Here is a 23,452-nt window from a genome sequence, read left to right on the forward strand (position 1 = left end):
TTTTCTTTTTCTCTTTTTTTTTTTAAAATTTTTTTTTAAAAGAAAACAAATTAGGAGGTTCGTGCAGTGCATGCCATGCCAGAACATCAGAAATTCTGCCTTGCCACGTTGTAGGGAGGAGCTGACTGAGTGAGAGACTGCCAAGCTCTGATGAAGCTAGATACTCGATGATATAGATACCCAATGTGTTAAGGAAACAGTCAAACAGACAACAAAATTGTCTCAAAAAATTTCACAAACCCTACGTTTGACTAGGTCTTCTTCGTCTCTCCACCGTTGGATGCCCCAATAAGAGTTGTGCAAGCGCAATCCAAAGGCTAGGATTTGATGATGGCTGGATGAGGTATTTGATACCTCATACACAAGTTGCCTAAAGAGGGTTTAGGGTTTTGAGGATAATAATGGAAAGGAAGGCACTGGCAAGAGGCATGTGCTTTGGCTCTGACGGGTTGCTGCTTGCCTGCCTGGTTTTGCAGCCTTCATGTGGATAGTACGACACACTCCACATTTTCTCATGCCCCCCCCCCTCCTTCCCTTCCCTTTCTCTCCTTTTCTTTTCATGGGTTTTCTCAATCTCCTCAGCTCGGCTTGCTTTGCTTCTTGTCTTCAAGCCAGCCTAGCTAGCTTTGTCACCTTCTTCATTCCCTCTCTGACTCGAATTTTTATGGCTGTTTTTGTTTTTTACTTTCTGGTTATTACTTCTCTGGATACAAATAATTAAAAACTCTGAGATGTTATGGTAATTAGTTGGTAACATGTGGTTTTACTTTTCTCTTTTCGCCGAGAACATGCATGCGCATCATTTTCAATTCAATGGCTTTGTGTAAGTTACTAGTTTAATATTAACATATTTATCTTCTCCATTTTCATTTGGTAGGATTCAAATTAAAAGATATGGTTTGCAAATTGCAAGCAAACAAGAACATGAGTCAAAACACATTTTGAATCCTGCATGTGCTGAGGCACTGTAATTTCTTAATGCAGCATGTAACCCTTTTCAGCATAGACATCTTTATTTTCTCAGCAGTATTTTTTTCCCTTTCTGTTGTGATCCAAACAGGGCCGAAGTTAGGATTCTTAGTGTGGGGTACCAAAATTTTAAAAATCACTTCCACATAGCTTTCTCATCGTCAACTAGAGGATCAACACTAAGTTAATTGTAGAAATCATATTATTAAATGTATTGTAATACATTACAAGGGATCGCAGGACCACGGCAGGCCTTCGTGTAGATCCGCCCCTGGATCCCAAGTTTTTGACTTACAGCTGCCAAATCCTTCACATCAAACTCCCTACCCGAGCGAGAGCATGGTGTGTCAATGTTTGTTTGCATTATGACAATCATGTGATCTCCACAATGACAATACATAATATAATAAACCACCCCAAATCTCCAATATATTGAATTTAAGCAAACATGATCTACTTCAAGTACTAGATGTTGAAACCGGCCCAAGCTCACAAACAAGCACAGCAATAAATTGCCACTTGTATCAACATCAGCTAGCTAGGTGTATATATATATGCGTTGTTGACTTCTAAAGCGATTTGATTAATCAACAAACCACATGCTTCTAATACATTTTTCTTATATCACAACAAATCTAGTGATTGCTTAATGGTAAAAGTTATCAGTAGGCCCGTATCAATAATTACGATTGTATTTATGGATAATTCTCTAATATCTTGTTCATTCGTAAGAAAATATTTTCTTGTGCAGCGATAAAAAAATAATGCTTTTTGTTAAGAGAGATATTATTTCATCAATCGAGTTACAGGTGTCTAACATATTTATACCTAACGATTTTCCAATTTGTTCGTAGAGCTATTTACTCGATCATAGACAATGCACAAGCTGTAACACAGTTGGATTGGATGATAATTAAGTAGGCAAAGCAAGAATCTTTCCCAATGAACCAATAATGGGGCAAGTAGATGTCATTTTCTAACTCTTTTTATAGGATACTGAAGATCTTATCATCTTAAGCTCTCTGTGAATGTGTATGTGCATGGCCATGAATGTTAGCCAATCAAATATTTGCTCAGCTCACCCACTTCTCTCTCAAGCCCACAGCTTTGTTAGAACTAGCCACCAACAGAGCCGACAATGAAACCAAACATGAGAAGGAAAATGAACTTAAATAAATAAAGCATTTGTTCCCAACTAAAAATAAATTGAAAAGCAAAAAAAAAACACAGAGGTTTGACCGCGATCTCTTCGAGAGTCCAAAGCCGTTGTGTGGTAGAAGACAGTCATGATTTCGGTTCCAGAGTTTTAATTATATATCTGGTGGATCTAATTACCCCCACTATATTACCCTCTCTCTCTCTCTCTCTCTCTCTCATATATCCCATTTGACCATCATAGACGCCGCTTACCACGCTTACCACTGGTTTCTTCTTCTTTTTTTAATCATTGTAATTATTTTACAAATAATAAAATCCTTTTTAATGATACTCAACACCAAATTAAGAATAAATAATGACATGGGGTGCCCCTTATTTCTTCTGCCATATTTGATCCATAAAAAAAGGGGACCCAACATTGTCAAAATGGGAAGCCAAAAGAGCAAGAGAGTGGAGGTGGAATTATAGACTCTAAATAAATCTGTCCATGCATTGATGCAGAAATGGAATGGTGGGCAAAAATGGGTTTTCATGAGACTCCAATTAGGAAGAAGAGGTGGGTGTTGTTAACAAAAACAGAGGTGCCCACATTTATTTAGTTAGTGTCCAAATTTATTATTATTGATTACCCTTAATAATTTTCAAAGAAAAGATTTAGAAGGTTGTGCCAGAAAGTTTTGGCCCACCAAAAAACAATCCCATTTCTTGTACTTTTTCGGTTAAGAGAATAGCTGCAGCTTTAGAGAGAGAAAGAAAGAGAGGGTTTTGAAGTTGAACAGAGAGAGAGAGAGTCTCTCAAGGTATCATATCTCAGAGGCCCACCAAATGCCATAAACAGAGCAAGCAATATCAAGAGGGGTGGAACAGAGAGAGAGAGAGAATAGGAAATGGAAGGTTGAATACAGCGAAGCAAATGTTCATGCAGACCCACCCCCCACAAATGTAAATATTATTAAACTAATATTTTTTGTTTGTTATAATATTTATATTCTTGTTTGATATTGTATATATATATATATATATATATATATATATATATATATATAATTGCATATAGCTGAGAGAGAGAAAGTGGTGATACAGCAAGAAAGGTTGGTCCTTTGGTCTCTGGTCTTCCATTTTTCATTGGACACCACCTCTGCCTACTATTGTCGTGGGTGCCCACTAGCAGCTTTTTTGTCTTCTCCTTTTTTTCGATCCCTTCTCTCATTTTTCTTTTAAATTTTCAATATTGCTCTGTTTCTCCTCTGTTTTTTTTTTCCTATCTGCCTCTCTGGCTATGTTTCTGTGTGTATTATTGTTTTGCATATAAATATTTTGATAGGGTGGTAATCTTTTTTTTTCTTTCTCTCTCTCTCTCTTCTCATTTCCCCTTTCCACCCTCAACAGTAATGATTTTCTCGTTACGGGTATCGTTGTTGAGGAATCTGAGGAGAGCTACTTGTCCTGGTTGTGAAAAAGAGGCAGTTACACAAGTAGCCTTGGTTGAAAAACAAGTCGTAGAAAGGAGGAGGATTAGAAGAAGAGGAACAAACAGAATCCCAAGTGCACGAGTGTGTTTGTGTTTTCATTGATGTGATCTTTGGAAATAAAAGACTAAATCTTTCTTTATTTCTCCGTATTTGGGTTCTGGGTTTTTCTCTTTTTGTTTGATTAGCCATCTTTTTTATTTCCCTTTTCTTGCTTTTGTTTGGGGTGTTTGTTTTTGTTGGTTTGTTTGTTCTGATGTCTCAACCAAGGCAATTTCAGATGGTGGGTAGTAACATTAATAATCCTGGCCAGTACAATGACACAACTTTCACCAAAATCTTTGTTGGTGGGTTGGCTTGGGAGACTCAGAGGGAGACTATGAGAAGGTATTTTGAACAGTTTGGAGAGATCTTGGAGGCTGTTGTGATTACAGATAAGAACACTGGGAGGTCCAAGGGTTATGGATTTGTAAGCCCATTTTTGCCTCTCATTTTCAGAAGCTTATTTGTTCATTTGTTTCTTGGTTTTTCTGCTGGTTTTTATGGTTGTTTTCAATCTTTCAATTTCTTAGGTTACATTTAAGGATTCAGAGGCAGCCATGAGAGCATGTCAAAATCCATCCCCTGTGATTGATGGAAGGAGGGCAAATTGCAATCTTGCATCTCTTGGTGCACAAAAGACTCGTCCCCCAACTCCTCATCAGCAGCATGGTATGTCTCTCTCTCTCTCTCTCTCTCTCTCTCTCTCTCTCTCTCTCTCTCTCTCATACTATATGCTTTTTTTCTTTGATAAATCCCTTCCAATATCCACTTTTGTGAAATTGCATTGATCATATTTTAAAACCCATTTTCATTTTATACCAAATTGAAATGTGGATCTAAATATGGGGTAGGAATTGAAAAGAAAATAATGTATGTGCTCATTTATTATGCTAATGCAGGTGCAGGAAGGTTCAGACCAGCACATGGGTTGGTGGCTCCACCTGCTTATCATGGCTCTTCATCACCATACTTCCATCAACCAACTGGTCAATACACATTTCCTTATTCAGCTTATGGGTAAGATTCAAAATCATCATAGGAATAAAAGATGGGCAAAATCCCCTTTTCTTTTCTGTTCAATGTCTGATTTTTCTTTTTTTTGTGTGTATGAAATTATAATTTACAGGTACACTGGATATTCACAAGATTCGATGTATCCCATGGTAATTTTCTATCATTTAAGTGACATTGCATAGATTTTATTTAATTTTTATTTCTTTTGGGGGAGCTCAATGTTGCAATGGTGATTCATGTTACCAATGCATTAACAATTTCATTGAATTGAGTTGCTTAAGCTGACTTTGATGGCAATGCATCTTGTTGCTTGCTGCAGAATTATTATAGTGTTTATGGTGGTCAACAATTCTCACCTTATTACACCACCACTGGGGCATCAGGGCCAACTGGCATGTACCAAAATGTCTACCCATTATATGCTCAGTATGCACAGAGCAGTAGCCAGGCTCATGGTCTTGGAGTTCAATATCCCCAAATGGTACAGTATCCATATTTGCCTCATCAGCCCTATGCTGCTGGTTCCACAGCTGGGATTCTCTCTCTTCCTTCTTCAATGGCAATTACCACCACCACAACTACCACCACAGGTAAATGTTAATTTTTTTAACCATACCCAGAAAATTACTTCAGAGTAACAAGGCAAACATTAAGCTCCAGAGAATTTACAAATTACATGCAAAATGTCACAGGTGCAACAGCAGCAGCAGCAGCAGCAGCAGCAACTGGTGCTGGTGCTTCTTCACAAGCCTCTGCAGCCAATTCTGAACAGAATTCTTCAACTTAAATGTCTACAGAGGGAAAAAAAAAACAATGTCTTCTTTACAAGGCTAACCACATTGATAATGGGTTACAGAGTCAAAGTGCAAAAGGGGAGGGGAAATGTCAATAACAAAACCATAATAAGCTATCAATTTCAAAAGGGTGCCTAGCCTGCTGCAGAATACATATCAGCTGCCATAAGAAGAGATCAAAGGGCATCCAAGTGATCAGCATTGGACGGTTCATTGCTTGCTCCACACTAACTTCATCTTCATCATCATACATGGGTGGGTTAAGACAAATAGGGGAGTCTTATTTTCAAGTAGTTGTTAGCATTAGGAGAATTAAGAGTCATAATTTAATCATTCATGTATTGGCATCATGGGGTGGAAGCTAAATATTGGGCTTTGGATTCTGCCTCACACACTAATTACCAGTTGGGTTATGTGCCTCGGGTGCATAGAGCATCCAATGACATAATACCGCTTGTTTATATTGGAAAGCAATCGGGTTTCAAAAGATTGGTTTTGTATCTTTGAAACCCAGTTTGGTCAAAGCTCTCGGATAGCTTTAACTGGCCATTAACTTGTAATTTTCTTCGTTTTGGTCATTGTTCATGATTGATACTTTTCAAGATAGGATTAGTTGGAAAAAATAGAAGATTGTCTGTCCCTCTCATTTATAACTTTTTTTCTTCGCAGATACTTTCGCTGTCAGTTTGGCAACTTGGCAATGTTTATTATGATTCTTCTTTTGCATGATCAAATTCAAATCACTTTTGGGCCTTGAATAATGTGCTGGGAATCCAAGGGGATCGTCTTACAGAAAAAGGGGGTCTAATCTCTAATGAGGTGTGCAAGTTTGTCATGCCGGTTGGTTGTGCGTGATTTGATTTGGAGGAAAATGATAGAAAGAGAAGATTTAAACCTTCTCAAGAACAAGTTTCATGTACCACACAAAATCACTCACATTATGTAATAAGAATCATGATGATATGTTTCGTTGCTTGCCCAAAATTACATGAACATGCTTCAAAAGGGGTAGCTAATGGCATTGGCACATACAACACTGTTGTCAACAAATCCTCCTCCTTTGAAAATAAAAAACAAACAAACGATAGTCTAAACTACAAGGGAATGGGGGGTTTCTCACACACACTACACTACTAAAGTGCTATGTGGAGTACAAACTTGAAACCACTAGTTCTTTTCCACTCGACTAAACTTCGTTAGCACAAATCGTCCTCCTTAACCATGAAACTTAAGCCACCTTCCAAAGATGGCTTGACAAATCTACATTCGGCACCTTTGAAGCCAATTTTTGATTCAATAAACCAAAGTTCACACTCTTTTTTTTTGGTGCAAAAGTTCACACTCTTTATAATAACTTCTACTCTCAACTTCTAGACTTTACCAAAGGGTGTACAGAGGAGACACTTCTTGGCTTCATACGATTAATATATTTTACACATGCAAAAATAATTTATCAGAAACATAAAAACAACAATTTATACATTCATATTAAACTCTGACCGATTGGAAAGCAAGACAAATATTTTCCAAATAAAAGGTTCAAAGTGGAGTAAAGCTCAGCCCAAATTTTTTCGTTTTAATATTTTCATTTCCCACTATAAGTTAGCCCATCTTTACTCTTTTAAATTTTTAAAGACGTGTTATTGTTTATGTTGAAGGGCTTTTAAGTCATTCTACAATAGTAGTTATTTAAAAAACAAAATTAAGTGGGTGTCCAGATATCATCTTCATTTTTTATTTTTTGGGTCTGATCCAGATATCATCTTGGGTTCTCCATAAAATCACTAATCGTCCAAAGAAGAATTGGGCTGGGCTGGGCTTGCTTGACCCATATCAGTTTGCTACTAGATTTGTGGGCCTTGGTCGTGGTGGAGCCCACTCTTGGGCTTCCAAATAATCAGGCGAGCCCATTTCAGTGTACCTTTAAAAGCCCTGCCTCACTAGAAAATCAGGAACCCTAGAAGAGAAGTGTCGAGGTTTTGCAGCCGCGCAGCACTCTAAGCTCAGAGAGAAACCCGTCCATCTCAGATCTCATCTCTCTCAGGTAACTCTCTCCCTCTCTCTGTACCTCCCTCTACTTTCAACTGGAACCCACTGTTAACTCTGATGAATAAAAATATTCAATTTTCATGACAAAAGAAATAATTTTGGGTGTTGTTTGTCGGTTATAGTGAAAAACGATGTCAGTCTCAGAGCTTGCTTGCACTTACGCCGCCCTAGTCCTCCATGACGATGGCATCGCCATCACTGTATCCTTCGTTTATTACTGTTTTTATGCATTTGTGTTTAGCTTCCTCTCATATTTTACATTTTATTTTAAGCTGGAAAAAATAAAAGTTTTATGTGTGTGTTCATGTGTAGTCTTATTATGTGTTAAATTAATATGGGTTTGATTTTGTTTGAATCACTTGTGTATTTCTGAGAGCATACGCAGGGAAAATAGATTTTGACTTTTTCTTGTATGATTTCTGTTGGGTTTAATTTAGTGGGTTAAATTGTTAAGGATAGAAGTGTTGTTTTGGGAAGCTGTGGTTCTCCTTAATTGGTTTGTAATAGGCTGAGAAGATTGCAACATTGGTGAAAGCTGCCAATATCACAGTTGAGTCCTACTGGCCTGGATTGTTCGCTAAGCTTGCCGAGAAGAGAAACATTGAGGACCTTATTCTGAATGTTGGTGCCGGAGGGGGTGGTGGTGCAGTTGCTGTTGCCGCCCCAGGTGCTGGTGCAGCTGCCCCCGCTGCTGCTCCAGCAGCAGAGGAGAAGAAGGTATTGCATCATCGTATCGTTTTTCATCAATTGCGTTTCTATTGATCGTTTAGCGGTTATCTGATTTGTTATTTTCGTTTTGTTGTTTTCTAATTTGATTTTACAGGAGGAACCCAAGGAAGAAAGTGATGACGATATGGGATTCAGCTTGTTTGATTAGGAGCTCCTTCCAAACAAGATATAGTCCACTTTTCAGTTTGCTGGTTTTTAGTACTTTTGAGACTAGTTAACCTTATCAATGTAGTAGGGCTTTCTTTATTTTTGGCTTTTTGTTATGTATTTCTGATGGACAAATTGTTCAGAGTCTGGGGTTTCCTGCTGAGCACTATAATTTTGAACGATCTCCTTTTGAGTTTCTGGATATAAAAGTATGTTCCCCATTTAATCTTAATTTGAATGGTTTGCAATGGTTTTTGAAATTTCTTTTGTTCGATGTGTTATGCTTGTTTGGTGTCGGATGATGGTATAACTCTGTCTGAGTTTCTTGGCCTCGATTGCGAACCTGGGTCTTGTTTGATCACTGAGATCTTGTTTGGTCACTGAGAAATGCCATTAAATTTTTTAGAAAAGCAACTTTTGCCTAATATTTGGAGCAACCTTTGAGATTGAAGAAGAGATTATGAGGTGAATGCTTCTCTCTAGTGCAGAAGGGTTGTTGGGGTGAGTGGTGTGGATGCTACTTTCAGTTTGCTCATTTTAAAATGAGATTTTAGTTACACGGGCAGGCATCATTGGAAGAAATGAAAATGGCACAAGTGCTTATCAATCTTCTATTGATTTCGTTTGCCCTACTAGGCTGTGTTTTTTTTTTCATCAACTATCACCGAAGGTCTTCACAATTGGCCTATGAACAAGATTGCACAGAAGGTTTCACTTTTACATTCATATGATGCACACAAGGCGGTCTGTTTTGGGTGTGCAGCAGATTTCTTTTATGTTAGTTCACAAAACTGATCAACTGCAGGTTGAACTTGCGTCTTTCAGGGCGTTGCGATGTTTTCCTTGGCGAGTGGTGCAATTTCCTCACCATCAATCCCGGGTTCACTGTCAGCAACACCCAAATTTAGCAGCACTTCCTCCCACTTCTTGGCAGGTCCCTGTGCCATTACAATTCAAATTGTTCAATTATATGAGAATGTGATTCATTTTTAAAAGGATTATCGTGTTTAGAGAGGTTTCTTACCTTCCACGAGAAATCTTGAGCCATGCAGTTGCCTATGATCTCAGTAAAAGCTGGGGTTCCATAAGTTCCAAGGGCTCTTGTGACAGTAGTTGCAATCGCTTGTACATCCGCAGGATCAACAACTTCACACTGAAAGGAAATTTTGGAAACTTGAAATCACACAAAAGTAGAGAAGTTTTTATGTACAGAAAAAAAGGGCTGAAATTGATTTATTTACTTCCACATTGAAACCTCCCATTTGAAATCCAGTGAATCCTTCTTTAACAGTGTCTACCAACCCACCAGTTGAGGCAACAATTGGCACCTGCAAAAGCACAAGCACAGCAGTGAGTTAGTATCATTGCAAGAAGATGAAGATTTTGGAAGGAAGAAGTTGTTGGAGGCAGTCATTTTACAGTTCCATAACGCATGGCATGCAACTGAATGAGACCGCAAGGCTCAAATCTGCTTGGAACCAACATAAAATCAGCTCCGGCTGTTATCATATGGGCCAGAGGAACATTGAACTTTGCTACTCCCCGGGCCTTGTCGGGGTATTTTATCTCCAACTGTTCAAGCTGCTTCTCCATTGGCTTTTTGCCAGTCCCCTGGGGAAATTGCAGAATGCACATGAGGATAGTATACAGGTTGGTTTTAGTGATACAACAAGCATTATCCAAGAAAATGAGAAACAACTTCCATGTCAAGTACTTACGAGGACTATGATCTGAACATTCTCTTTGATAAAATGGGGAATGGCTTCTATCAGAATATCTGAACCTTTCTGCTCTTCAAGCCTACCAATGAAACCTATGACAGGGATGTCTCTGTCCACTGGCAATCCCACTTCTGCTTGGAGGGCTTCTTTCAACAGAGGCTTTGCATCAGTCACCTAAGGAAAGCCAAATTTTCAAACGATATTGCATCATAAAATCAAAGAAGTTATACAGAGTGCTGGTCATGGAAGTTAATGCATGATAACTAATGCTCTTACAGTTGAAGCATCATATTTGGCAGTTGTATACTTGTCAGTTAATGGATTCCACTCCTGGACGTCCATGCCATTCACAATTCCAAGAATTCCAGTTTTCCGAATAAAGTTGTCCAATTCGCCTCCTTTTTCAACTGTAGAAACTAGTTCTTCGGCATAGTATGGGCTAACAGTCAAGACCTTGTCTGATTCTAAGATTCCAGCTTTCATCCAGTTAATTTTCCTCCCCTTCACTGGCTTGTCATAGCTGTGGAATTGGACCAATCATACTCAAGGCTCAATCATATAATAGTATGCAGTCTATGCTATATTCTGTACAAAGAAACCCTACCCATCAATGAAATCAAAGGAGCTTTTGAATTCATCTGGTAGATTGAGAAGTGCGAAGTCTGCAAATGCAAATCTGCCTTGGTAAGCAATGTTGTGAATGCAAAAGGCTACCTGTCAACAAGATTGGCAAAATAACTGGTTTTTAAGGACTCGCAGCTGACTGGAATACTTATTAGTTTCAAAACAAATGAACTGGTCACCTACTTTAGCACTCTTGTATATGCCTTTAGGTTGGTATATGGCTTTCAGGTAGCATGGGAGGAGGGCAGTGTGCCAATCGTTGGCAATGAAAATGACTTCTTCTCCTGCGTGCAGAAATGCCATAGTATCAATGTAACAAATATTTTAAACAGTAGTGTTGGTTTGGAGAACTGCAGATGAGATTGCCTACCATATGGTCCCGAAAAATATTTGCTGCTGTTAAGGTTCAGAACTCTTGGTGCTTCTAGAGCTGCCTAAAACATACAATTTATACAATCATGAGAATATAAGCATAAAATTGTTGGGGGTGAAAAAGGAGAGAAGAATCAGTAACCTGGCATGGCAGGCTGAATCTAAAAGATGGAGATTACTAACCTGGCATAGCAGGCTGAATCTAAGTTGGTTGTCCTTGAAATCCTCTCCAGCAATGGGTCCGTAGATTTTGGATGCAGTTTTTCCCCAAACCTGAAACACCAGTCATCAAGCAGATAACTTTCCCTTTTTCCAGCTAATAAAAACTATTGGAAAGGAAGAACATTGATTCACAAGACCAACCTTTTCAAGAAATAGTGGGTGATCCACAAACACACGATCAACTCCTCTTTTGTAGCAATGAAAGAAGCGAACCTTTTCAGTTTTTTCTCCCACTTTAACCTAAATAGCAGAGAAATAAATCATTTCACCATAACCAAACAAAATTCATTGTCCTCCCATTTAAATATGAAGGTTATACAATTTTTAATATACACAACCTCAACTGTAACTTCTGTATCCCATGCATCTTTGTACTGGTCGTATCGCGGAGAAACAGTCATCACTCGATGCCCATTTGCCTGAAGAAGAATTAATTTGCTTGTTATAGTCTCATTGATTATATAAGAAATGAATTATAAGGCAAGAGAGGAAGCAGAAGCTTACTGCCATAGCTGGTGGCAGGCCTCCAAGAACATCTCCAAGTCCACCAGTCTTGCTCCATGGGCCAACTTCTGTTCCCAGAAACACTAAATTCATCCCACTTCCACAAACAATGGTTCCTGCCGTTCTTGAACCAGTCCTAGTACTGTTGAAAGATTTGCTCCTTGCTTGCCTTGCAATTGAATTTCCCATGATTTTGACGCGGAGCTCGTCCACTGTGTTCAAAGCTCTTAACCCATTGTGAGTCGTGGCCTGTTTTCCAAAACCCATTTTCTTGTATCCCGTTTTAGGCTCTGATACAGAAGATACAGCGCCATAGGTGACATGGGAACTTGTTGAGGCAAATCTTGAAGCAGTGACAGTTGCCATTATTAATTATTGGTGATGTTATGTTCTGTATAAGAGTGAACATAAAACACAAAATACATAACAAATCAAACCCAATAACAAGATTAGAAGCAAGCAATAAACAACACAAAATTGAGTACCTAGCCAGCCACAAGCTGCAGTGAGTGTGTTCTTTCTTCTTCTTCTGAAAATGATGAGGAAGGAGCTGCACTTGCACTTTGTGGTGGTTTTTAAGCAATTAAGCCAGAGGGTGTAGTTGTACTTTCCAGTTTGCAAAAGGTCACTGAACTCATGGTGGAGGGGTTTGAAATGCCCAGAACCTCAAGATTCATTAGCGGTGTACACAGTGCGAGAGACTAAGACTCATGGGACCAACCAGCTGCATAATAAAAGATCAGAGCAGAATATGCCTAAACATATTTGTTTTTTTCATCTGCAAATTGCTCTCAATTCTCAAATCCACCATTGGACTAAAGTCCAACAACAAGACGAGGAAACAGCTTTAATTTGTCTCCCATCTCACTACTTTGCCGCCTTGGACATAGTATTTTTGCATATGTATATACCTGATACGCGTGTTAAAAATATATGAGATTCGAGTCCGTATTTATCTTAATTTTAAGTAAATAAAACACCGATAAACAAATTTAATAAGTAATATTCTAGAAATACAAATCATTCAAGTTTATAATTTCTCTCTAAATCTTGAATTTAAATTTTTATTATTTGGCCTAATATCTATGCGTAAAGATATAATTTTGTGGTTATTGCTAATTCTGGCTGAACCCTATCTTGACAACAACCGCGCATCGTAACCAAAGGGACGCCAAGTCTGCAACCAGTGTTAGGCAGCTGCCACGTTGTTCCAAATAAAACGACATGTCGTCATTTTACTCTCCTTCCCAATTTTGTTTGACGAAACGACATGGCAGACATACTCGCAGACTTACCAGTCATAGTCATAACAAGAGGAAGAAGAAGAAGAAGAAGAAGAAGAAGACGACGACGAGGAAGCAGTAGCAGCAGCAGCTTGGCTGCACCAGCATGACCAAGAAGCTGACTCAATTCGAACCACAACTTGCCATGGAACTCGACCTCGACTCCTTCCTTAACTCACACCTTTCCCTCTCCGACGAAGACGACGACGACAACCTTAATTCCGTCCCTCACCGTACGATCGAAGAAATCCTCAATGACTCCGATTCGTCCGCGTCATCGTCCCCGCCCTCCACTATCCACCGCCTCGCATCTGATCCCAAACCACCACATCCGCCCACCGACGCTGTATCAGTCTCCAGCGCTAAATCCGACGAGTCCAGTCAAGTCCGGCCGAGGCCCAATTTGTACACTCGGGTCAAGTCCGGCGAGTTATCGGACGATCCGGTCGGAAAGGTTTCGAAGCCGTCGCCATGGTTGCTTGGAGGCATGAGAACGAATGCGAAGCCAGGGGCGGCGCTCGCGGCTGCTGCGGCGGCCTCGAGGTCGATGCCTACACCGCACGCGGCCGCGATCAAATCGAAGAGGAGCGCCGGGAGTGGAGTTTTCCAGAAGGTTCTGGAGAGTACGAAATTGGATGATAAATCCGAGGTAGGGTCCAATTCTAATAATGATACGAATGTAGGTAGTTCTGAAGTGACTGAGTCAAATTCGAATGAAGGAGAAGTGGATTTTGGTGACGAATTGTTGAGAAAAGATAGGGTTTGGGAGAGGGAGAGGGAGAGGGAGTTAGAGGAAACGTCTCAAGGTATTGAAGTAAGTGCTGGGAATGCTCCGGAAGAAGTGAAAAATGTTAGTTTTGATGAGAATTTGACAAATTTAGATGCAAATGATGTTAAAGATAATGAATTTAACAATAATGTTGAGGTTGTGGAGGAATGTCAACCAGAAATACAAGATATAGATGAAAACAGTTCTGGTTCCAAACATAGTGATAGTGAGGAGGAGCGTCTTGGTGATGGTGGTGGTGGCGGTAATGATAATGACGGTGAGGGTGGTGGTGGTGGTGATGATGACGATAATAATGATCGTGATAGTGATGATGATGGTGAATTGGGAAGTTCAATCACTCAACTTGTGGAGGAGAGAATTGGGCAATTGGAGAGCAGGAGGATTAGTAAAAAAGCTGAAAAGAAATTGCAGAAGCCACTCGAAATCGCTGAAGAGCTAGAGAAGAAGCAAGCTTCTACTGCTTTGCATTGGGAAGAGGGTGCTGCTGCTCAACCCATGAGGCTTGAGGGTGTTCGGAGAGGCTCCACCACATTGGGATACTTCAATGTCGATGCTAACAATCCCATTACCAGGACCCTTTCAGCTCCAGCGTTACGGCGTGATCATGGTTCACCACAAGTCTTGGCGGTTCATAGTAATTACATTGCAATAGGAATGGCAAGAGGTGCTATTCTTGTTATCCCTAGTAAATACTCTGCTCATAATGCTGATATCATGGATGCAAAGGTTACCTTCCATTCCTATGTTTTAGTTTTAACTTCCTATGATAGAGAGATAGGTGACTACATGTTAACAAACTATGCTATATATGTTCCAGATGCTAATTCTTGGATTGCAAGGTGAACGATCTTATGCTGCAGTGACTTCTATATGCTTCAATCAGCAAGGGGACCTGCTCTTAGCGGGTTATGCTGATGGTCACATTACAGTTTGGGACGTACAGAGGGCATCGGTTGCTAAAGTAATTACTGGAGAACATACAGCTCCAGTTGTACATACATTGTTTTTGGGGCAGGATTCTCAAGTTACACGTCAATTTAAGGCAGTTACCGGTGATAGTAAGGGTCTGGTACTGTTACATTCTTTCTCTGTGGTTCCCTTGCTTAATAGGTTCTCCATTAAAACACAGGTAAACCTTTTTATTTGCATTGTTTTTAGATATATTCCTGTAGCATTGTGTTTAAAATTGCTTGCTTTTTAGCTGATGTGTGATATTCAACAATGCAATTCTATCAAACTTGCTGATCTTGTGGATGTTGATTGGAACAGTGCCTTCTTGATGGACAAAGAACGGGCACAGTGCTGTCAGCTTCACCCCTCCTCTTTGATGAATTCTCTGGAGGGGCTTCACAATCTGCTCAGGGAAATGGGACGGTTACAGGTAGCAGTATTGGTGGTATGATGGGGGGAGATGCAAGTTGGAAACTCTTCAATGAGGGATCTTCTTTGGTTGAAGAAGGTGTGGTCGTATTTGTCACCCATCAAACTGCTCTGGTGGTATGAAGCCCTCAGATGATAGCGTGAATTCCATGTACCTTTTATTTTGGGAATTAATGCTTGCCTCTTTGTAAAATACTTTCTTTCACAGTTTGTTAATGCCATGTGTCTTTGTTGCAGGTAAGACTAACTCCCAATTTGGAAGTCTATGCACAACTTTCAAAACCAGATGGGGTTCGGGAGGGTGCCATGCCTTGTACTGCTTGGAAATGTACAACACAATCACGCCGTTTACCTGCTAATACTGGTAAGGATTGACTTTCTTTGTTAAATTTCCTGTTGACGGCTTCCTAAGATGAGGTATTTTTTTTTTTTTTTGGGTAGAAAATATGCCCGCTGAAGTAGTTGAAAGAGTTTCGCTACTTGCAATTGCTTGGGATAGAAAAGTTCAGGTGGCAAAGTTGGTCAAATCGGAGCTGAAAGTATATGGTAAATGGTCTCTTGAAAGTGCAGCCATAGGTGTGGCTTGGCTGGATGATCAGGTATGCTCTTGTTTATTTGTTTTCTGTCATACTGAATTTATGTTTTTCTGCCCTTGAATTGGTTGAGGAGTCTTGTTTACTTCACAATAGAATGAGCATAATTTGAGGTTTTATGGCTTCAGATGCTGGTGGTTCTTACGATGACTGGACAACTTTGTTTGTTTGCAAAGGATGGAACTGTAATTCACCAAACAAGTTTTTCTGTAGACGGTTTTGGAGGGGACGATCTTATTGCTTATCATACTCACTTCGTTAATATATTTGGGAATCCTGAAAAAGCTTATCACAATTGTGTAGCTGTAAGAGGAGCTTCTGTATATGTACTTGGACCTATGCATCTTATTGTTTCCCGGCTTCTCCCATGGAAGGAACGAATTCAAGTTTTAAGGAGAGCAGGTGATTGGATGGGTGCCTTGAACATGGCAATGACAATTTATGATGGCCAAGCTCATGGTGTCGTTGACCTTCCTAGAACTCTGGTTGCTGTACAGGAGGCCATAATGTCCTACCTGGTTGAGTTACTTTTGTCATATGTAGAGGAAGTATTTTCATATATATCAGTAGCATTAGGCAACCAAATTGGAATTATGGATCAAGTTGACGACTTAAACAGCAAAAGCAGTTCTGTGCACTCTGAAATAAAAGAGCAATACACCCGTGTCGGTGGAGTTGCAGTGGAATTCTGTGTCCATATCAAGAGGACTGACATACTTTTTGATGAAATCTTTTCCAAGTTTGTAGCTGTTCAACAGAGAGGTATTCTCAATCCGGTGTGTTTTTGCATTTGATCCTTCTGTTAACTTCATGCGTTTTTGTAGCTGAAGTTTGGGTTTCTGGATTACAAATTTTTTTCTATTGAAATGAAAAAAATAAATATGAGTCATCCTTTGGTGTTCATATGCTTATGAAGAGGGAAACTTCATGTTGCTAAACACATATGGTTGAGTCAGAATGACCTTTTAAAATGTGTAACTGTGTCGCATCAACAAGACACGAAATAAATTGTCTTACCACAACTCATAATAAGTGTCATGCTCAACACCGAAGTGAATGGCATTTTTTATTTTTTTCTGAAAGGGGGATGAAGTGAATAACATATGTTCTGCATTATAGGCTTGAACTTTTCTTCTTTTAGAATAATTTTATTGGAAGTAGTCAGAACCACGCATGTTAACTTTCTTTCATGTTTTGAGGGTGTCTGGATTAATACTTTGACGTATGATAGATCAATGCAATTAAGTTTTAGGACTGCTGTATCTCTTTTTGGCTTGTGTCAGCTGTTGTTTTGCAGCATTGTTTCATAGCTTGAAGCTACATACACATATAATTTTTATCCATCATTGCATGGTACCAATATTTTTCTTTTAAAATTTTTTTAGACACATTTTTGGAGCTGTTGGAGCCGTATATATTGAAGGACATGCTTGGTTCTCTTCCACCTGAGGTATTGCATAATGTTCAAGCATTTTGGCTGTATTGGCAGCTATGTTATACATAATAATGTTCTTTCCCTTCTCCCTTTTCTGAAGATTATGCAAGCACTGGTAGAGCATTATAGCCGCAAAGGATGGTTACAGCGTGTTGAACAATGTGTTCTCCACATGGATATTTCATCCTTGGATTTCAATCAGGTCTGTACTTCTCAGATTTTTGCTTATAATTTTATTTTTATTTTTTATGTTGCGTTGGTTTTGTTTGTTGTAGTTTTCACCTTGACTCACTGATAATGTATTATGTTTTCTTGTAGGTTGTTAGGTTATGCCGGGAGCATGGATTGTATAGTGCTCTGGTGTATCTCTTCAATAAAGGTTTGGATGATTTCAGGTCACCTTTAGAGGAACTGTTGGTGGTCTTGCAAAATAGTAAAAAAGAAGGTGCTACTGCCCTTGGGTATGATTGTCTTTATATGTTTCCTTTGTGTTCTATTGAGTTTGAAAAGTTTATATGTAGTTTATCGTGCTATTTTAGTTTGCTTGTCCTTCAATCATGCATCATCCCTACTCCTTTATTATTATCCTACTGAAAGAATATAATGAGTCGTATCACATTATTTCATGTTACTTCTTGGCTGCATTTTGTCAGTTTTCCAATGAGGCTTTTAAGTGGTCTTATTTTATTTTGTTCTTGTTTACAGTTACCGGATGCTAGTTTATTTGAAGTACTGTTTTTCAGGCCTTGCTTTTCCACCAGGTATGGACTTCACTTATTGGAGTTGTTCAATTGGAATGTCAAAGTATATCCCTCTGTGTAATAATCCCATCTAGAAGTGGCTGTGTGGGTCTTGAAATAAGTAATTTGTAGAAAAGAGATATAAATCTTACAGTATATGAAGTGGTGAAGGAAGACTAACATTCTTTTCTACTGGAACACGTGTTTGAATCACTTGCATAGCTTCATTTCTTGCTGGATGTTAACTCAAGTAATCTGATTAAGAGAGTTTGCGTTAATTATCTCTATTTGCAGGACAGGGAACAATTCCTCCTCCACGCTTGCCATCTCTCAGAACAGAACTTCTGCAATTTTTATTAGAGGGTTCTGATGCTCCTAATTCAAGGGCAGCAGGAGGAGAATATCTTAACCTGTATTTTCTCTTGGAGCTAGATACTGAAGCTACTTTAGACGTTCTGAGATGTGCGTTCATTGAAGATGAAATCTCGAAACCCGACGTTTCTTCTCATGATTCAGCTGATGCAAATATGGAGCTGCCAGATGGGAATAATTCGATGGCTCAAAGTCAGAATTCAATGGTTCAAAGTACAGTAGATACTCTCATTCATATTGTTAGTAAGGGCATCTCCCAAACAGATGGATCTCCTAGCAATGATGAGACTGCATCAACAGTAGAGTGGCCTTCAAAGAAAGACATTGGTCATCTGTTTGAGTTTATTGCGTACTATGTTGCATGTGGAAGAGCTAATGTCTCGAGACATGTACTGTCTCAAATTTTGGAGTACTTGACGTCACAGAATAACTTTCCATCATGGGTTCCTGGAGATACCATAACTTCAAAAAAAAGAGAGAAGCAGGTTCTTGGCCTTCTTGAGGTAGTGCCTGAGACTGATTGGGATTCATCTTATGTGTTACAGCTATGTGAGAAAGCACGATTTTACCAGGTAAATTTACCAATATCTTATGATGTTGTCTCAGTATCATGTTGTTACAGTTCATTCAGTTTGAGATTACTCACTAGAAGGTCTGTTGGAGTTTTTTAGGTTTGTGGCCTAATTCATAACAGCAGGCATCAGTATCTTGCTGCTCTGGATTGCTACATGAAAGATGTAGATGAACCCATTCATGCCTTCTCCTTTATCAACAAAACATTATTACAGTTGACTGACAATGAATCCGCCGCTTTTCGATCAGAAGTAATTTCTCGAATTCCAGAGCTTTTTGACTTAAACAGGTTATCCCTTAGTTATCTTGAAATTCTCTTTTCTTTTTCCTTTTTCACATGTTAAGTAATATTTTGGTTATTTTCTTCAGTGGAGGTTCTCAGTTATTCGATCACAAATATTTTCTTATACTATGCAGAGAAGGCACATTCGTCTTGGTTATCGACCATTTTACTAGTGAAGAAGGTTCACATATCCTCTCTGAACTTCGTTCCCATCCAAAAGGCCTATTCCTTTACTTAAAAACGGTGATTGAGGTTCACTTATCTGGCACCCTCGACTTTTCAAGTTTAAGAAAAGATGATCTTGTGAGGGTGAAGGATCAATCAAAAGCAGTGGAGGCTTACTTGGAAAGGATCTGTGATATCCCAAAGCTTTTGCGTAACAATCCTGTTAATGTGACTGATGATATGATTGAACTTTATCTGGAGGTGAGCACTTTGTTTGTACAATTACATCTTCTTCCTTTTTAAAAAAAAAAAAAATTTCCTTTCAAATTTGATTTTATTGAATGAATCTGTGTCTCAGTTGCATCATATTCTCTTTGTGATTCATTTGTTTTCCTGGATATTGTCAAGTCAAGTGCTTAGTTGAACAATATTTCCTTCCTTCGGGCGAGGGAGATAATATTGTTCTTATTGTGTCAGTGTATTCATTTTGGCCAAATTTTCAATACAAGACTTGAAAAAGTTGAGCGAGTGTGTTTGGTGGCTACCCTGGTTTCTGTACCATAAAGCTTGTCCATGACATTGCCCTCTTAGTGTATTACTTGTGATTTGATTATGTTCAGCAACTACTTGTGATGAAATCACAATGATAACACCTCAGGTTCTAAATGTTTTGCTTTTTACTTTTGCAGCTGTTATGTCAGTATGAGCGCAATTCAGTTCTCAAATTCCTAGAGACTTTTGATAGCTATCGCGTGGAACACTGTTTACGCCTGTGCCAGAAATATGGGATAACAGATGCTGCATCATTCTTGTTGGAAAGGGTTGGTGATGTTGGCAGTGCTCTTTTACTTACACTTTCCACCCTCAATGAAAAATTTATCAAGCTTGATACTGCTGTGGGAAGTCTGGTATCAAGTGGTTCTGCACGTACTGAGCATTTCAGCAATGCTTTAAAATTGGAGGAGGTCTGTGAATGTCATATTTGAATCAGAGCATGTGATTAAGTTTTAATTTTTATGTTTCTATAAATTCACTGAATAGTTATATATTATTCGTAATCTTTCTCATGTAGGTGAGCGACATTAACAGTATATTGCATGCCTGTATTGGATTGTGCCAACGGAACACCCATCGTTTAAATCCTGATGAATCAGAGGCACTCTGGTTTAGATTACTGGACTCGTAAGTTCAAAATCAAATTTTCAATTTTCTTTCCCACCAAGTTTTCCTTGCATATGATTATCTGACTATTTTACACTCCCCGATTTCAGCATTATTGTAGTCTTAAAGTACATGGTCGTACATATTTTGAAGACTAATAATCCTCCAAATTTCAATGCAGGTTTTGTGTGCCTTTAACGGATTCCCTTAATGCTGGAAGAGTATCTAAAGGAGACGATCATAAAACAGTGGTAGCTGAGTCATTGGAATCAGAAGAGGATGAGGTGGCTTTTATTATAGAGTGGAGAATCTCAAAGCTCCATAAAGGCGCTCATATCTTAAGAAAAGTGTTCTCTCGGTTCATCAAGGAGATTGTTGAGGGCATGATAGGTTATGTTCGCCTTCCAACCATCATGTCCAAACTCCTTTCTGATAATGTTAGCCAGGAATTTGGTGATTTTAAATTCACAATATTGGGGATGCTTAGCACATATGGCTTTGAAAGAAGAATTCTGGTATATCATCTTTATATCTCATATGACTTGGTTGATATGTGACTTTTCCTTTTCTCTTGTGAAGTTTTCTATTGTTGTTCAGTCAACTTCCTCTTCATTCTTCTCATTGCATTTAAATAATTTCATCTGTTATGTAGGATACTGCCAAGTCCCTGATAGAAGATGATACATTCTACACTATGAGCATACTCAAGAAAGGGGCCTCTCATGGGTATGCCCCTCGGAGTCAAATATGTTGTATATGTGATTGTCTTCTTGACAAGAACTCTTCTAGCTACATTCGCATTTTCAATTGCGGTCATGCAACACATCTTCAATGCGAAGTTTTGGAGAATGGCACATCAAGTAGTAGCTCGTCCTCCGGATGCCCTGTTTGTATGCCTAAGAAGAAATCTCAGAGGTCCAGAAACAAATCGGTCCTTCCAGAGAAGAGTTTAGTGAAGGGGTTTTCTTCAAGAACCCAACAAATACACGGAACAACTGTCCACCCACATGAAAGCAATGCATCAGAGAATACCTATGGGCTTCACCAAATATCGCGAGTATGGCAATTTCATATCATTTTTGTCATGATCGTCATTTTGTTTTGTCATTGTTATCATTCTCATTTCTATTTTGTGGACTGGTCTTACATTGAAAACTAATGAAAAACTGGAATTGGATGTTGCAGTTTGAGATGTTGACCAATTTGCAGAGAGACCGAGGATTGGTCGAGATTGAAAACATGCCTCAACTGAGGCTTGCACCTCCAGCTGTGTATCATGAAAAGGTTCAGAAAGGAACTGTTCTTTCACCAGCAGAAAGTAGCAGTGATCTTGCGAGAATAGGGAAACAAAGTAAAACCAAGCAACTCAGGGAGCTAAAAGTAAAGGGGTCATCTCTCCGGTTTCCCTTAAAGTCAAACATATTCGGTAATGGTACGTATGTCATTCATTCTCGTGTGATTGTTCTCAAATTTGTGAAGGTGTCCAGTTTTAACGCGTGGATTCATTTTCCAGGCAAGGAGAAGACCAGCAAGCGGTGACATTATCGTCATGTACACAACTAACAAAAACACTAGAGTTGGAATTCAGCAGAGGCTATACAATAACTGATATCTTTAAGTACCGTTTTAGCTTCGTTTTTAACCCCTTACTTCGTTTTCCTCTGTTACATGTAATTCTTTCTATGTTAATTTGTGTCTGTACTTAAAGCTGTTGTAAACTTGTAATTACTTTGTAAAGTGGTACCAGTTTTGTATATGAATCATAGAAAGGCACTTGGCATTTGTAGTGAAATCAAAATACAATCCATCAGTAATGAAGAAGGATTTTATCTTGGATGGTTGATTTGGTCTGTCATAGAGAATGCTCGTTTTAGCTAACTTTTAGTGGTCGTTTTTAGAAAAGAAAAAAAAAAAAAAATTATTCTTTTCTTACTAACGCAGATCAACGGAAACTTTTTTCTTAAAGGAGAGTAAAAAAGGTTTAAGACGTAGAGAAGGTAGAAGAAGAATATGGTGTTGAGATTTCAAAACTCACAGGCTAAAACAACCAAACCAACCAAACAAAAAACAACATAAATTTTTGAAATGTAATTTTTTGAAAAATAAGTTGTCGAGGGCCCAACCGGGTTCGAACCGGTGACCTCTTGATCTGCAGTCAAATGCTCTACCACTGAGCTATGGACCCTGATTGGTTCTAGTTGCTTCATTTTGCTTATATAAACGCGTCTTTGTGCATCTTAAAATGGCAACCTATTCGCGATTTTCAACTTTGCTCGGATTCATTCAGGACTGTTTGAATAATATTTTGAAAGAAGTAGCAAGTGGCAAACACCAAATAACAATTTCAAGATGCCTTGACAAACCAGACTAGCATTTGCCTAATTTGTTCATCCACAACAAATGGATCATATACTAAATTGAGTTATTGCAAACACAAACTTGTGTCTGTGAGCCTTAGCTGAAGTTCTCACATATATGTTCGTTGCTTTAATTTTCCCTTGAGCAACCAGATAAAAGATTATTTCCATCAGGCGCTTAAATTCATGGAAACTATACGAGTGTAATCCTGCTGAAACCTTATCAACTCATGTGACTACCATATTTGCTGTTTGAGTTATAAGCTTAAGGCACAAAAATCTGGTGCTACAAACATCGGATTTTACACATTTGCCAACACAATCCACCAGTTTTCCTTCATGTGTTTTTTAAAAACTTCATTAAGATTGATTCTAGAGAAGGGTGCATGTCATGTAGAAATCATATGCTTAATGGTATTTGTAAAAGCTACCATCAGAAAATGTGCTTCTTTCGCTCCTTCAAGTTCAAAGATTTCCAATGCACAATTAGATTTACCATCAACTTG

The 23,452-nt window shown here is 38.8% G+C and overlaps 4 protein-coding genes and 1 non-coding gene across 5 annotated transcripts; 3 read left to right on the top strand and 2 right to left on the bottom strand.

Annotated features, from left to right (window-relative positions):
- The first annotated feature begins 3,262 nt into the window (after positions 1-3,262).
- Positions 3,263-5,505, top strand: LOC110764004 (RNA-binding (RRM/RBD/RNP motifs) family protein). The gene is made up of 6 exons (XM_021966897.2): positions 3,263-4,065; positions 4,169-4,307; positions 4,538-4,655; positions 4,765-4,801; positions 4,972-5,242; positions 5,345-5,505. The coding sequence occupies exons 1-6, from the start codon at positions 3,853-3,855 to the stop codon at positions 5,437-5,439; spliced, it is 873 nt and encodes a 290-aa protein (XP_021822589.1). The 5' UTR covers positions 3,263-3,852; the 3' UTR covers positions 5,440-5,505.
- A 1,846-nt stretch (positions 5,506-7,351) lies between these two features.
- Positions 7,352-8,603, top strand: LOC110764045 (large ribosomal subunit protein P1). Its single transcript, XM_021966950.2, has 4 exons — positions 7,352-7,490; positions 7,618-7,695; positions 8,003-8,212; positions 8,319-8,603. The coding sequence occupies exons 2-4, from the start codon at positions 7,627-7,629 to the stop codon at positions 8,370-8,372; spliced, it is 333 nt and encodes a 110-aa protein (XP_021822642.1). The 5' UTR covers positions 7,352-7,490; positions 7,618-7,626; the 3' UTR covers positions 8,373-8,603.
- Positions 8,604-8,943: 340 nt separating this feature from the next.
- Positions 8,944-12,719, bottom strand: LOC110764046 (granule-bound starch synthase 1, chloroplastic/amyloplastic). The gene is made up of 14 exons (XM_088249325.1): positions 12,300-12,719; positions 11,815-12,205; positions 11,649-11,729; positions 11,452-11,550; positions 11,272-11,361; positions 11,087-11,150; positions 10,896-11,000; positions 10,697-10,802; positions 10,369-10,612; positions 10,090-10,266; positions 9,791-9,982; positions 9,613-9,699; positions 9,396-9,524; positions 8,944-9,309 (listed from the first exon to the last, which is right to left on the bottom strand). The coding sequence occupies exons 2-14, from the start codon at positions 12,178-12,180 to the stop codon at positions 9,193-9,195; spliced, it is 1,857 nt and encodes a 618-aa protein (XP_088105451.1). The 5' UTR covers positions 12,181-12,205; positions 12,300-12,719; the 3' UTR covers positions 8,944-9,192.
- A 277-nt stretch (positions 12,720-12,996) lies between these two features.
- On the top strand, positions 12,997-22,425 carry SETH5 (transducin family protein / WD-40 repeat family protein). The gene is made up of 19 exons (XM_021966954.2): positions 12,997-14,613; positions 14,705-15,016; positions 15,157-15,384; positions 15,505-15,631; positions 15,709-15,866; positions 15,989-16,622; positions 17,246-17,310; positions 17,396-17,497; positions 17,614-17,756; positions 18,001-18,056; positions 18,330-18,979; positions 19,079-19,269; positions 19,398-19,689; positions 20,118-20,393; positions 20,501-20,610; positions 20,771-21,104; positions 21,242-21,646; positions 21,775-22,021; positions 22,103-22,425. The coding sequence occupies exons 1-19, from the start codon at positions 13,204-13,206 to the stop codon at positions 22,126-22,128; spliced, it is 5,766 nt and encodes a 1,921-aa protein (XP_021822646.2). The 5' UTR covers positions 12,997-13,203; the 3' UTR covers positions 22,129-22,425.
- Positions 22,426-22,702: 277 nt separating this feature from the next.
- Positions 22,703-22,774, bottom strand: TRNAC-GCA (transfer RNA cysteine (anticodon GCA)). The gene has a single exon. It is a non-coding gene; the product is annotated as a tRNA-Cys (tRNA).
- Between the last annotated feature and the right edge of the window lie 678 nt (positions 22,775-23,452).

The sequence above is a fragment of the Prunus avium genome, chromosome 2 (assembly GCF_965620075.1).
Source record: "Prunus avium chromosome 2, drPruAviu1.hap1.1, whole genome shotgun sequence".
NCBI lineage: Eukaryota > Viridiplantae > Streptophyta > Magnoliopsida > Rosales > Rosaceae > Prunus > Prunus avium.